General features: G+C 40.8%; 2 protein-coding genes across 3 annotated transcripts; both read right to left on the reverse strand.

Moving 5' to 3' along the window:
• Nucleotides 1-6,710: 6,710 nt before the first annotated feature.
• On the reverse strand, nucleotides 6,711-8,369 carry c3h15orf48 (chromosome 3 C15orf48 homolog). Of its 2 annotated transcripts, none has more exons than XM_034107700.2 (5): nucleotides 8,267-8,369; nucleotides 8,103-8,162; nucleotides 7,913-8,001; nucleotides 7,557-7,617; nucleotides 6,711-7,242 (listed from the first exon to the last, which is right to left on the reverse strand). In XM_034107700.2, the coding sequence occupies exons 2-5, from the start codon at nucleotides 8,139-8,141 to the stop codon at nucleotides 7,174-7,176; spliced, it is 258 nt and encodes an 85-aa protein (XP_033963591.1). In that variant the 5' UTR covers nucleotides 8,142-8,162; nucleotides 8,267-8,369; the 3' UTR covers nucleotides 6,711-7,173. The 2 variants fall into 2 exon arrangements, with proteins under 2 accessions (XP_033963591.1, XP_033963599.1); XM_034107708.2 differs by having other exon boundaries at nucleotides 8,103-8,189; nucleotides 8,267-8,359.
• Nucleotides 8,370-8,419: 50 nt separating this feature from the next.
• Nucleotides 8,420-14,546, reverse strand: afg2b (AFG2 AAA ATPase homolog B). Its single transcript, XM_034107658.2, has 11 exons — nucleotides 14,066-14,546; nucleotides 13,256-13,873; nucleotides 12,999-13,184; nucleotides 12,098-12,382; nucleotides 11,832-12,017; nucleotides 10,500-10,658; nucleotides 10,176-10,385; nucleotides 9,865-10,092; nucleotides 9,141-9,275; nucleotides 8,930-9,055; nucleotides 8,420-8,816 (listed from the first exon to the last, which is right to left on the reverse strand). The coding sequence occupies exons 2-11, from the start codon at nucleotides 13,850-13,852 to the stop codon at nucleotides 8,679-8,681; spliced, it is 2,250 nt and encodes a 749-aa protein (XP_033963549.1). The 5' UTR covers nucleotides 13,853-13,873; nucleotides 14,066-14,546; the 3' UTR covers nucleotides 8,420-8,678.
• Nucleotides 14,547-14,556: the final 10 nt, after the last annotated feature.

Raw genomic sequence — 14,556 nt, forward strand, 5'->3', positions numbered from 1 at the left:
CACTAAGTTTGAACTTCCATATGCTGATAACCGTTATACTTTCGACAGCTACACATAAAACTGTCTGCCTGCCCTATCTTGTATATAAGCTTTGCTATTTTGTGACTATTGTGCACACTCCTGCAGACTATCCTATACTCTGTGAGACCTGTGCCTTCGAGGCACCTCGAATAAAGAACCAGAAAGACAACTCTATTTGTTTCACCAGTTTATTGATTGATCATTCTAATTGTATATCTCCACAGTATTGACTAGGTCTAAGATTTCCATAACAGTAGATTCCCCTTTGGACCGGTACACACCCGCCAGGATGAGAAGTCGCATGTAAGCCCGAATCTCTTCAGCATCCACATCGTTCCATCCTGACACTGAACGCCTCCCATAGAGATTTGTCATCTGTAAAATTAGCTGAATCATGTCAGGAGTGAAGAAAAGGTCAAAAGAGGATGCCAAATCATAAATTCTTGATATGGCATATTTTGTGGGCCCTGGAATCATGCCGATGGGTGCCTGAATGTAGCGCAGCGTCTCGGCATGAGATGGAGACCAGACTTGCCCATTTCCCCCTGTCCACTCACTGCTAGGATGGGCCGGATCCTCGGTGTCCTCCCCACTTTCAGACAAACATTCAGAAGCACTCTCAGTTGTGGAGGATTCCAGAGATAATTCAATGTCAGACTCGGAGCTTGTTTCTTCAGAAGAAGAGTCATCGCTTGCAGATGAAGGCTGCATGACCATTTCTACGGCCTCTTCTGCAGTGAAATGCCTCTTCATTTTAGCTCCAGGACTTTCTCCTTCTCTGCTCACTCATGAAATAACCCCTCAGCCAAACGCATGTTAACATTTGGCTGTGAAAGCAGCCAGGTGCGTACACAAACTAACAGTTGTTTTTCTTTTTTAATTACTCGAGCAACTCTTCAAAGACACATGAAATGCATCCTTCAAAAGATGCCCTTTTTTTACCCTGAAATGATCAGTGCACACACACACACACACACACACACACACACACACACACACACACACACACACACACACACACACACACACACACACACACACACACACACACACACACACACTCTCTCTCTCTCTGACTGTTGGGGCCCCGAAATGCTGACATTACAAAATGCATGGTTTTATACTGCAATGGCAGTGAGATCAAAAAAGGTGGTTTGAATGGCAGTCAATGAGGCATTTTTTGCCACGAAGGTGTCCAGAGGTAGTATCTGATACTACGTAAAAAATAATAATGCAGTCAAATCAATTTTGTTGCTAATCCTTGACTCAACCAAGACTCTAACAACCACCAAAGTTCCATCCCTCTACTAATTATTATATCGAACATTTTTTGTGTTCTTTTTTAATAAATAATGAGATAATTTAGATAATGAAACAGGCATTTAAAGGGTTAACATCCTGAAAAATATTGAATATTTGGTAGATTTGAGTACGTTATAAGTTGTTTAAGTGATTTCTGAAAAAAAAAAAGTAGAAAGAAATGTTGATGTATGATAATTTAATAGCAGTTATTATGGGTGTGTACATTTTTGCCACGAAGGGGTCAAGAGGTAGTATCTGACACTACGTAAAAAATAATAATGCAGTGAAATCAATTTTATTGTCAATCTTTGACACATCCAAGACTCTATTAACCACCAAAGCCCCATCCCTCTACTAATTATTACATTGAAAACATTTAAGGTTTTGTGTTTTTTTGTAATAAATAATGCAAATATTTAAACAGGCATTTAAAGGGTTAAAATCCAGAATATTATTGAATGTTTGGTAGTTTTGAGTACGTTATAAGTTGTTCAAGTGATTCATGAAAAAAAAAGTAGAAAAAATCATTTATAATGATTTAATAGCAGTTATTATGGGCGTGTACATTTTTGCCACGAAGGTGTCCAGAGGGTACAAAATGCATCACGAGAGTATACAAAACATGTAAGAGTAAACGACAATTTGACTCAAAAGAAGACTTCTTACGTGTGTAAATTAAATAAATAAATCAAAGATTCTATTATTACTGTTTTTGAGGAGTGGATTGGAGTTCAGATTAACTTACTCTAACAGTTTTTTTACACTATTTGTCTATCACAAATACTGATGCGGGACGAAACGCAGAGCGAACCCTGGAAACCCTTACAGACGCAGAACTATAACCTATGGTCGATATTGGGAAGTTCATCCAACGATTGAAGGTTGTTCTCGACTGTTTTGAGGAGTGGGTTGAAGTTCAGATCTACTCAGTCTGACAGTTGTTTTGGTTTTTTGCAATATATAGTGATGCGGGACAAAACCCGGACAAAACCCGTACGCAAGTTACAATTTACAGGTAAATAGTTGGAAGGTCAACATCCTCATGCGAATAGTTTTCAGGACTCACATTTGTCCTTTTCCCTCGGGGGAAGTGTCCCAATGTTTCCTCTGAAACCATTGTTTCCTCTGAAACCATTGTTTCTTCTGAAACAGTTTTGGTTTTTCTCAAGTACTTTTCGTCTAACCACGAGTCCACCCTCTTCGGTGTTGTGTCTGTTGCCCTTTCAAGAAGATTTTCCGTGGTTCTGAGTTTGTATTTTAGCTCAAAGATCTCGCGTGTTGACTCGTTGATGATGTTGGTTTTTTCAACACACAAGTCCATCTTTCTTTGATTAAAACAGTCAACCTCTTCCTTGATGCATTCCACTAGCTTGGCATCGGCTGCGTGAACCTTTGTCATAAATGTAACCTTACGCCTCAAACCATCAACCACACGACGATACCCTGTCCTCGTGTCTTCCTCCATTGGCACTCTGTCATCGCCATCTACGTGCTTAGCTTTGAGGCGAGCAACAGCGAGAATAAGCTTCTTGGGTTTGGTGATATCAGCCACTGCTTGTATATCTTCCTTACAGCGCATGATGCAGTTCGCCATGTGTTGGGTTTTTGCGCGCTCTTTGATCAAGAGTGGCTCACAGCCCCTGAGTTGAGAATATAGATCTAAGATATTTCCTTTCAGGACCTTGTTTTCATTCATGTTCTGGTTCAGCCTTGCCCTGGTCTTCCTGTGTTCACTCTCAGCAATTCTGAAGTTTTGGTCCAATATCCTGTAATTCTCCTTCTCTTTGTTTAATTTAAGATTTGTAATAAGGTTTCGGTCCTTTTCATTTGACAAATCTTCTACCAATGATTTTTCATCCTTCTTTAAATTGAATATTTCCATATTCTTTCTTTTAATAATCATCTTGAGATTCTCGCAATGTGTACGTGACTTAGCCAAATCATTAGTTAAATCCGGCCGAGCCTCTAGTCTCACTACTTCTTTCTTCAGTCTTTCAACTAGGTCCTCCTGGCGTTTCTTGCCTATATAATTTTCCACATGTGCATTTAATCTTTTATGAAAAATACCGGTCTTGATTTCAGCGGCCATTCCCTCTCTTAAGTTCGCCATCTCTTTTTCCTTCTGAAGGACTTTATCCGTCTCCTTTAACACATCAGCTTCACATTCTTGCATCTTCTCTTGCAATATTTTATCTAGTTTTTCATTCTTCTCTCCCAACATCCTGCTTATTTCCCTTGTATGCGTTGCCAGCAGATTCCTCTCATTTTCTTCACACTCTGCTGAGATTATCTGCATGAGAGACTCATACTTTGCAATGAGTTCTTTTTTCTGTTCCTCAAATTGGGTGTCCTTAGTGACAAGTGATCGCTGCAGCTCATCGATTTTTGCCTCTGCCACTGCCACTGCGTATCCATCTTCTTTGTTAGAATATTTTTTCTCATCAAGAAGGTCCTTCATATATTGTAGCTTATTTGTGAATTCATCCTTGTTTTCTTCAATAGTTGCCTTTAGAATATTGTTTTCAGACTGCATAGACTGTAGTTCGAGGCTTTGTGAGAACAGTTCTTTAGCAAACAGCTTCTGCTTATATTTTGATGCATCTTCTGCCACCTGGAGCTGGAATTTGCTAGAATATTCAGTTCCCTCCATTTTGAGAAATGTGTCTAAACTAAACAATTGAGTTTCAGGAGCAAAGGGTTAGCCTTGAAATATAAAGCTGCCTTTTGTTGTTTTGTGTGTGCAACCTACAGTTGATGTTGTTCCTGGAGTTCGAATTTATTCAACTTTTAGCCTAATGTTTAAATTAAATCGAAAATGTTAAAGTTTGTATCTTTTCTTACTTGCTGTCTTTTCAAAAGCTACAGTCTCTCTGAACAAACTAAGTATTACCAAGCCGGGAGTAGCCTACTTCGAATTCAGATGTGTGAGTCTCTTGCAGGGAAGATGACACTACTCATTACGTCACAAAACATTAAGGCTCTTCGAACGACACCAGGAATTACGTCATCACGTTAGGTGTAAAACTACGGTGGCTGAACATTAACAACGTTCTATGAAACGCTGCATACGTTAACGGTTAAAGGCTTTATATATGTATATATATATATATATATATATATATATATATATATATACAGTCTATGGTTAAAGGTTGTAATTAATAACGCTGCGAGAAGCTCATGACATAAGGAAAACCAAAAAGGGGACACTAACCCGTAATGCACACTGCTGGGGCCAGGAGCGCTTGTTGACGGGGATTTACTCGACCAGCTGGGGCAACAAGAAAATCAGAGTAATCGAGTGTGACTATTACAAAATAAATTATATTAATATTGACAATAACAACCGACCGTCGGGGTAGCATTTGCTTGGCATTTCCGGGTATATCTCCACTGGTTGGGCCATGTTAACAATACCGTGTAACTGTCATAATAATTTATAAAAATGTATGACTGAAATGTGGTCAATTGGCCTATTTAAGACTCAATCGGCAAACAAATACGAGTCATTAGGCATTAGACATCAACTGCTTATGGATTTGCACACAACATTACGTTTTATTTAAAACTAAACTAATCAAATGTTCGTTATTGACTACACAAGTGAACTAGGAGTGTCCCAGTTTCCAGGTAACCACAGGCAGGTGACTCTTGTGTTTGTATTGCAGCAGAGCCAATTATTTACAGCATCCACCCGACTGCCCTGCCTTCCTGAGAAACCCATAAACGGCCTTCATGAGCATCTGCAGCCACTAGTGTCTGAACCAGTTTAAGAAGCAACGTGCAGGTCAACATGGAGTATTATCATAGCAGTGCACCGCTAGATGACAAAGCAGATTTGCATCTCTCACTTCACTTGCTCTGTGGGAGCCACTACCTGCTTTACTGCTGGTCACATGGTCTGTGGTGTCATGACTGCGATTGAGTCACGTACACAAATTCCAGCCAAGCATAATATATCTTTGGTCATTGTTTCCCTAAATAACTTGTCAGTTGCACATAGCTTGATAGCTGAAATTAATGTCTGCCCCTCTCTATTCCCTTACTGTTTATTTGACTACATGTAACAAGGGCACTGATGATGTCCTCAATAACAAGACAACACTCTTCCACAGTACCTCTTCTTAACATAGACTAAAGCTATGAAATGTGACTGGGAGACATAGCTTTTAACATCATATTAAAAACATATTGGGAAGGAATGTTACGTTAACTGAAGAGGAAGTAAATGTAAGAAAATGGGAAACACCCTCGATGACATATTCATGCACAACCAAAACATTCATGTAGGTGAAACCAAATACCAAGTGTTTCCTGATCAAATAGGCACGCCAAATGGATCAAGAAACAATAGCCATGCCTTTCCTCTCTCCCTCTGGTCACACCCTTTGTTTATGGTTTAATAATTGATGAAATCAGTCCAGTGAGCTTTGCTAGCCAGAGAGTGCAGTTTAGTCAGACACTGTAGGATGGCTCTCTTCTGAGATAGGAAATGGACATTAAGAGGATTGGCTCTTATTACAAAACACAATGATAGGGTTGAATGCCCCCGCAGCCATAAAATAATCAGATGGGTGCCTTTGCCTATCGTGTGGATGGCAGTAATTACTTTACAGCTGCCCCAGCAGACAACATCTCACCATTTCCTCGTCTGCAAACAACATTCAAAGCTCCCGGCATCTGGCAATTAAAGAATGAAAAACTGTTAAACAAGTTTTACAAGGCGGAGTTTCAAAGGTTATTGTTGACCTTGTAAACGGCCGATGACAAAACAGATCTGACATTTCTGGAGGAAATAGAGCTTTCAGGCTGTTTTGGGTTTTACTCCACTATGATAGTTAGTTGATGATTAACCTTCAATTAAATTCAATCAATAAACCAAGCTGTTTCTAACCTTTCTCAATGTCACAAATTGCATGGAAAGACTACAAATCATCATTGCGTCAATTTCTCAATTGATTTTGACTTCCCCAGCCTATCAAAGCACTTGGCCACAAGCACATGTGTTTCTCCTTAATGTTCATCTTTTTATAAAGCATCATTTTGGGAAACATGCAGCCTTCTTGCTGAGAATAAAATTATGACTGCATGACGTCATCTGAAACAATGACCCCAAATCAATGCAACATTGTATCTGAACACATTTGTCACATTTTATTTGATTTTATTCCACCTTCAGTTTATTTATTGTATGAACATCCAGAAGTTTTTTTAATTTTATTTTTACAACTTTCACATCGTATAATCAAGTAAACGTATAATAAAGAGGTGTATCATACGTGTACAATGCTGCATTGATTTGGAGGTCACATGACATGGAAGCTTGTGAAAAAAATATGAAGGGTTTTCATTCAATTAAAAAGGGTTAAGAAAAGGCTGAAGACATGTTTATCCTGTATAAATGTTTTTTTATAGAACTTTTAACAACAAAAGCAACATTGATGAAGAAAGTTTAACACATACACAGTACACTACGTATTAGTACAATATTATATTATTCGTTACCATTTGGGTCACAAGTAGAAACTATAGTACAGCAATTGAACAACCCAGCTTATTTAATGCTAATGTGGCTTCTAGCAATCACAGAAACCCAAAGTGAAATTCTTTTTTTTATAATTTAATGGCAGTATGAGTATTTGTTATATTTGTCTACTGTTGTGGATGGGTGTCCTCGGGCTGGGTCACCACAGAGCCGGGTGAAACCCCACCAGTGGAGCAGAAGCATTTCCGCACACTGAGTGTCAAAGTATCCTAGTTTGTGCAGAAAGGATTCTGTTACACTGATGGGGTGCAGGCAGCTGGTCAGACTGTGGATGTTTCTCGAAGATGCTTTATCCTCTTTTCTTTTTACTTAGTCAGGCTCTTCACATACTCCAGTTCCTTCACTGGTTTCCACTGCTGATTGATGGTGATGAGCTGCAGCAAAATGTCAAAAACCATAGATTGGCTTTACTCAGCTCAAAGCGGCAACAATCCCATTAGTGGCTTCAGCGTGATTCAACATAAACCTTAATCTGATGCAAAAGCAGGCTGGTACTAGTTTGATAACATTCCTTCCTCAGTGACTCAGCAGTTTGTAGATGCAAGTTGGAAGATCATGCTTGTTTTACGTGCCAGAAATAATAAATAAGGGTTAACTACAACCATTTAAACCTTGTGAAATAATATATAAAATATAATAAAATACACATTATAAAATGCTATTTAATATCTGGTATATTAGGGATTACCTTTTGGGGTTTTGATGGGTCCACTCGCTCCCATGGTTCTGGATTTCTGGTCCTATTCAGACTAAAAAGAGTGAAGGAAATGCTGTATCATTAAGTATTGATTATATGCCAGACGCTGATATTTAAGTATGATCTAAGAATAAAAACATTAAAAAGTTAAGTGCAATTTAAAGCCCTTAATATTTTAATTTTTTTTAAAGGTTTGTTGGGCCAGATTAGCCTTTATCGGCGATAACAGGGTTGAAAGGGGGAGACAGAGGGGATGACATGCGAACATGCTTCCAGGCCGAATTCGAACCTGGGTAAAGCCTGGGTACAGAGTGGATAATAATTCTGAAAATTAAAGCGACACTCACATAACATCAGGTTTAGTAAAGAGAAAGTAGATAGCAGCCGAGGTGGCTCCTGCTGCAGCAAAAGCCATGAAACCTATCAGAGGGATCAGCTGAAATACAGGAAAACATTTATTTTGTTGTTGAACCATAATATTACAAATCCAATACCCACAATACAAAATCACTTAAGATAGATCACTGACCATCTCACCTCCTTTTTCTTTCTCAACATTTGGAAAAATCCAACCATTTTTTCTGATTTCTCAAATACCTAAAAAGAAATTGTATAATATTTCCACTTTAAAATGAAGCTTAAAGTCAATTCAGTAAACTAAAGTGTATATGTTGAAGAGGCAACTGTGTGGAAGGTCTCACCTGTTGTTGCTGAGAAGTCTCTGATGTCTTTAGCGCAGCATCCTGTGAGCCCGGCTGATGTAGGCTGGATGAGAGGTTGTACGAGGTGAAAGGCACGTAGACAGACAGAGCTTCCTGCTCTGAAATGCACAAGTGGAGTCCAATCCCTCAACGTATTGAATTGACTGATGATCAATATATTATGAGGGAGCAGTACCCCCTAGTGGCCACATTTGAGAACTGAAAGTCAATGGCTGGTGGGTATCTTTTTGTGCAGATCTCAAATATGTTTGCATTTTGAGTGCCTGTCGGTAAATAAATAACACACAAACAATAGAGGACTCCCAAAGGTCAAGTTTGACTTATTTTATTGCAAATGTATATCCATCTCTTTAATAATACTTTGTATCAATGCAGAGGAAATAGTGGTTTGTCATCTGGGATGTTTTTGATATGACTGAATCTGCTGTGCAGTGAGAGAGGGCCTCATGTGGCCGAGGGACCGCAGGAAGTATGTGCGTTTGATGGTAGAAGCCTCCATGTTCTCCTCTTGTAGCGCCAACAGCGCAGCCTGGGAAAACAACAACAGTTTTCAGGCATTCTTCCTCTATCGGTTTATCCGTGTTAACACTTTGGACCATGATTACATTTTGTATTTTAGAATAATAAAGTTGTCCACATTACCTCTTTACACAGATTTTCCAAGTCAGCTCCAGAGTAAAGCTCTGTCTTTGCAGCCAGCTCCTCCAAACACACGTCAGCACACACAGGCATCGACTGTGTGCACACCCTCAGGATGCACAGACGAGCCTGGAGGCAGACAATGTGAGGTTAGTTAAAGATTAAGTAACTGTTGTACCAAAACGAGTTATTCCCTGTTTAGACAATAACTCACCTGATGGTCAGGTGGAGGGACATAGATGATCTGGTCCAGCCTGCCAGGTCTGAGGAGGGCGCTGTCTAAGCAGTCAGGTCTGTTTGTCGCCGCGACAACCATCACCTCTTTGTTGCACACTTCCTGGCACTCCAACTGTCAAAGAGCAAAAACAGCTTTTAGGATCAAGTGTTTACTAAATCACCTCATACTGAATATTATAAATATGTAACATTTCTGCTTTTACATGTGTAAAAACAACCAGAACTATATTTTGTATAATACATTATATAAAATGTTTTCAACAAGTTTCAAATCTAGAGAAATTGGTCATTTTAATCAACTCAAAGGTCTGTTCAATTGCCTGTAATTGTCCTGTATCCCCTTTGAAGCATGCTGTTGGTTGGTGGTTGTTTTGTACCTTTTATCCAGTTTGAAGCATTTTAGTGAGACACATTCGGTCGTACGCACTATATATTTGAAACAGATGAAGGATTTTAATCATTGGACGGGTCGACCTGAAGTTATGAAAGATACAAGCTGAGCAAATGTAAGCAAACAGCGTGAAATATTAAACTGAGCTATGAACAATGAACGAATCCTAACTGGGAGAACCTGACAGCAATTGATGACTTCAAACTCAATTTTTTTATTCTTTTTTATTGAAAGACCTCTTGTGTCAGAAAATTAAATGTTGTGTATTTGAGCAACAGAAGGAGGAGTAAAAGCCTTGATGATATCGGACCTGTTTCTGCGTGCTATTCTCCTCCGCCCCCTCCGCCTGGAGGATCTTCTCCGTCCCTCTCCTCTCCAGCGTCTTCAGCCCAATCCCATCCATCTCATTGAGGAGCACGGACAGGAGGCGGGTCTGTACGCTGTTCGGTGTCTGATTGTTGGACCGTGAGCCAATCAGAGAGTCAATCTCATCAAGGAACAGGATACAGGGCGCACAGGCCCGGGCCTGGCGGAACAGCTGTGTGTGGGCAGCCAGGTTAAGGGGTGAATCATGAGGATACAAAAACAGCTGGGGATTTACAGACTGCAAAAAGAAAGTACCTGCGCCAAAGCCTTCTCTGAGTCTCCCACATACGGAGAGTAGAGGTCAGCACCACCGACTGACAGGAAGGCACAGTGAGTGGAGCCCGCTGCAGCCTTCACCAGCGTGGTCTTCGCACAGCCTGGAGGTCCATAGAGCAGAACGCCGCGGGGCCGACACAGACCCAGGCGAACAAACGCCTCTGGGTATAACATCGGCCACTCGATACTCTTTGATGTTCAGACACGAGAGAGTAGAGAGGGAATTACAATGACAGATATTTTCCTTTACCAGTCAACAAATGCTTTGTGTTTTGTGTTGAAAGAAATCAGGCGTTTATTGACCTGTTTTAGTTTGAGTTTGACCTCATCCAGGCCTCCTATCTGATCCCAGGACAGCGGACACAGCTCCGTCCTGCCAAGGCTGCCCCGCAGGCAGGAGGGCCCCACCGCCTTCAGGGCCTCCTGGAAGTGCTGCATCCCCACCACCTGCTCTCCTGAACTCTACAGACAATTAACAAAGCAAAACAATTCAGAAAGGTCATTCATGTCTTTAACGCAATAGAGGGTTTAAAGCATTTTTAAGCACTCATATACAGCTAAATGCAATATATATTATTTAACCATGATAATCTGTATCATTATCAATTCTACTTGACCTTTAATTTAGGTAAACTCATTTGGTGCGAGAGAAGGAGAACACGGTTTTACCAAATTCTGTACAGATTGAGCGGTATGGAGATGTTTTTCTTCTCTTTCTTCTGTCAAAAGAGTCCTGGGTACATATAGGATGACTGTGTAAAAGCATTTTAAGGTTTATAAAGTACCATTACCATATTTCAGTCAAAGTGAAAGTCAACTTTATTATCAATTTATCAATTTGCACAGTAGTGGGCCTAACATATTGTTTCCTGTTCAGCCTTATATATAAAATAAAATGAGTAAAACAACTAAATATGATTACAAGTCATTCAAGACACATTTCAGGCATACTGTATAACAATGCTGCGTCATTATTCTCTGTATCAAACAATGTTATGGGCCTAATAAGGAAAACCATCATAGTTATTCATCTATTAAGCGCTACTGTTGAAGCTTCCAAACTACCTCAAATCTCTTCTTTCAATAAAATATAGCAAACAAAGTCTACTATACAGAAACTCCTTAACTTTAGATATCCCAAATGTATACACTAATGCAGTGTTTCTCAAAGTGTGGTCCGCGGACCACTGGTGGTCCGTGAGTATATTGGTAACATTTCACATTTGAAATAAATAAATACATTTAGGTTATCCGCACTCTCGCGGGAATATCTCCGCAATGGAGCGAGGTTAAGTTTCACTTTCGATTGCATGATATAGCCCAGCGCAACACCTTCATCACACATGTTGCCACTTGTTTGTACCATTGTCAGGCGATTTGTAATCTGTTCTAGAAAAACGATGTGATTTTGGATATTTGTGGAGTTAGGTGGTCCGCCAGTGTTTTTTTATTGGTTAAGTGGTCCTTGGTATGAAGAAGTTTGAGAAACACGGCACTAATGCATGCATCTTTTAAATTGAATTAACTGCAAACAAGGAGTTGTGTTGTTTCTGTTTGTTTTTTTATCTCAGGCCCTACTTACACAATTTGAATATCAATGATGCCTGACTAAATACAAATAAAATTATAAAGTACCTTTGAGTTTTCTCGTATAGCATGCATGGCAGCCTCTCTGCATAGGGCGCTGAGGTCCGCTCCGACGTAGCCTGTAGTTCTCTGAGCGAGCTCTGCCATGTCCACACTGGGACTCACGGGCATCCTCGCACTCAGAACGGACAAGATGGCCTTTCTCTGCTGCAGGGTGGGAGCTCCAATGATGACCTGGATGAAAGATGTACACATTTAGAACCTCAATTTACATTTATAATGCTGTATCAGGTTGAGTATATTATCATCTGCACCTCTCTGTCAAATCTTCCAGGCCTGCGCAGGGCCGGGTCCAAGCTGTCCGGGCGGTTAGTGGCTCCGATGATGAGGAAGCGATCCGATTGGTTCATCCCGTCCATCAGTGTGAGGAGCTGAGCCACCAGCCGGTTCTCCGGAGCTGATGAGCCGGTCCTCTTCGGACACAGAGAGTCCAACTCATCCAGGAACAGCACACACGGACCCTCTTCAGCTGCTGATCGAGCCCGCTCAAACACAGCTCGCAACTTCTCCTCACTCTCCCCCGGACGCGATCCCACCACCTGCAATCATTATTAGATAAACACATTAGAAGAAGAACAATATGTATCAATGCAACACATTCACAATGCTTTACAAAATATATATATAGGTAAGTGAGTTTATTTTGAAGTGTAATCTCAGTTTGGATAATTTGAATCTTTATTGGTTAAAAGTATTATCACAATCTATTATCTAAAATGTACAATAACATCGACAGGAACAATTCCTTGTAACATATCATTCAAAAATATTTAATTTTAATTTGAAAGAACGCTGCTTTGTAATTTGGCCTTTTTTGCTTGAGAATTAAATATTTTTAGAGCAACATTCTTTACTATAATAGTTTAAAATGTTGTGGATGATTTCTGTCAAGGAGATGTATAACTGGAGAGGTGGGTTGGCATTATTTTTCCATAAGAAGATATCTGCATTTTCATTAGTTTTTAGATTTTTTTATTGAAGACTTTTCTAAAAATATTTCCTTTATATTTAATGGCTGAAAAGTCAAAACACACGCAGAGTCACAGGTCTGACTTGTGCTGCAGGTAACAAGAAATAGAGCTTTAAATAATTGAACACAATAACTTAATGTAAACACAGAGCATGTGGTAGAATGTCATTGATAGTATATGTTACCTCTGGCCCTCTGACCACAACCAGGCTGGCTCCCACTTCCCCTACCACTTTGCGGACCAGCAGGGTCTTGCCCACACCCGGAGGCCCCTGGAGGAGTACACCTCTGGGACAGGACACCCCGAGAGAGTTCAGGGTGGCCGGATAGAGCAGGGGCAGCTGCAGCATCTCTCTCAGGGAGGCACTCACCTACAATACAGTGAAACATATGTAGGAGGGGAAACACAACAATGATGTCACTACATGAAATGTATGCTGACCTCGTCCAGACCCCCCACTGGGACAGTATGATGGCCCTGGCCCTGCAGCTGACTCCAGTAATGCCGGACTGTCTGGATGCCAGTTATCTCCAAACCAGTTTTGGAGGTGATCAATCCAGCACTGGAAGATTCCAGATCGATGCTTTCGATAACAACATATCTAATCTCTGTGTCAAAATCCATTAGGTTTATCACATGCTTATTGTGGACATACATCCCTTTCAGCATGTCTTTCACAAGCTCGTGAACAAGGCGGGGAGGTGTGTGTTTCTTGAAGTCAACACTCTGGACCACCACAGTTATCTTCACATGTTTCAGTTTGGGGCAGGGCACAGGTGTGAGCTGGCCAGGGTCCAGGCAGAGCTGAGAGGGTGGGTAAAAGATCAGATTTGGAGAGGAACATTTTAGGTCCATCTGCAGGAAGCCTTCTGTCAGGTCAGCCCGGGGCCAGGCGGTGCACAGGCAGCTCCCCCCGGGAACAGTGACCAGCAGCGGGGAGCCCAGACCCAGACCCAGCGCTGACATCAAGCCTGGACCCAGCCTGCATCTCTGAGAGCCCCGGTCCGATGAATCCACTGACAGCAGCCTCAGAGACATCAGTGTCCAACAGTAGCCTCACTGACAGGAAAATAAAGAAAAGCAAGCAGAAAACGTTACTTCTGTATCACAGTGACACACGCAGGAATGGAGATAGTGCCACAAGTTTAAACTTTAGCTAGGTTACGTATGCTACTAGCTGTTAGCTACAACCTCGTTCTTAAGCTCGCTGCGTGTGTGCTTTTAAATACTGTTAGTTAGTTAATTACATACCAGAGAATGTGTGGCACTACGAAATGATGGCAAAAATTATATCGGCGTCAACAGTGTTGCTGATACATCCATGAAACAGACCGAACAATGTTTACAAAACCCATGTGGTGTTTCAAAAATGATGGCCAACAAAAAGGTTACCCTGCGCGAAACTGTTATAACCATTACCACATAATTCTGTCAAATAACACAAATACTTAATGTGTAGGCTAGCTACACTCACTAAAGTTATACGTTTTTCAGGGCGACATTTTTGGAAGCTTTCATCCTTTTGTGTCTTTGTTTTTTTCAGTCTGTTTTTTTTATTATTTTATCTTAGACTTGCAATAAACAAGACGGTTGAATCATTGTCATGGGCCCTTTCTCATTTCATCAAATCCCCCTCCTCGACTCCTCGGTCCTCCGGTAGTGACCCGGAAATGAATTTCAGCGCGCCATGTTGAAGGACATCTCATTTCTCTAAATGCACTTCGAGGACCGAGGGTCGAGCG

Source organism: Pseudochaenichthys georgianus, chromosome 3 (assembly GCF_902827115.2).
Source record: "Pseudochaenichthys georgianus chromosome 3, fPseGeo1.2, whole genome shotgun sequence".
Taxonomy (NCBI): domain Eukaryota; kingdom Metazoa; phylum Chordata; class Actinopteri; order Perciformes; family Channichthyidae; genus Pseudochaenichthys; species Pseudochaenichthys georgianus.

Bases quoted from the DNA above. Each gene is read 5' to 3' on its own strand.
- c3h15orf48 (XM_034107700.2), bottom strand. From the start codon at position 8,141: ATGGTTGGATTTTTCCAAATGTTGAGAAAGAAAAAGGAG. The intron at 7,618-7,912 runs GTGAGTGTCGCT...CACTCTTTTTAG, and splicing joins TTTACTAAACCTGATGTTAT to TCTGAATAGGACCAGAAATC. The intron at 7,243-7,556 runs GTAATCCCTAAT...ATTTTGCTGCAG, and splicing joins ACCCATCAAAACCCCAAAAG to CTCATCACCATCAATCAGCA.
- afg2b (XM_034107658.2), bottom strand. From the start codon at position 13,852: ATGTCTCTGAGGCTGCTGTCAGTGGATTCATCGGACCGGGGCTCTCAG. The intron at 12,018-12,097 runs GTGCAGATGATA...TCTTTCATCCAG, and splicing joins CTGGAAGATTTGACAGAGAG to GTCATCATTGGAGCTCCCAC. The intron at 8,817-8,929 runs GTAATGTGGACA...TTGTTTTCCCAG, and splicing joins TGGAAAATCTGTGTAAAGAG to GCTGCGCTGTTGGCGCTACA.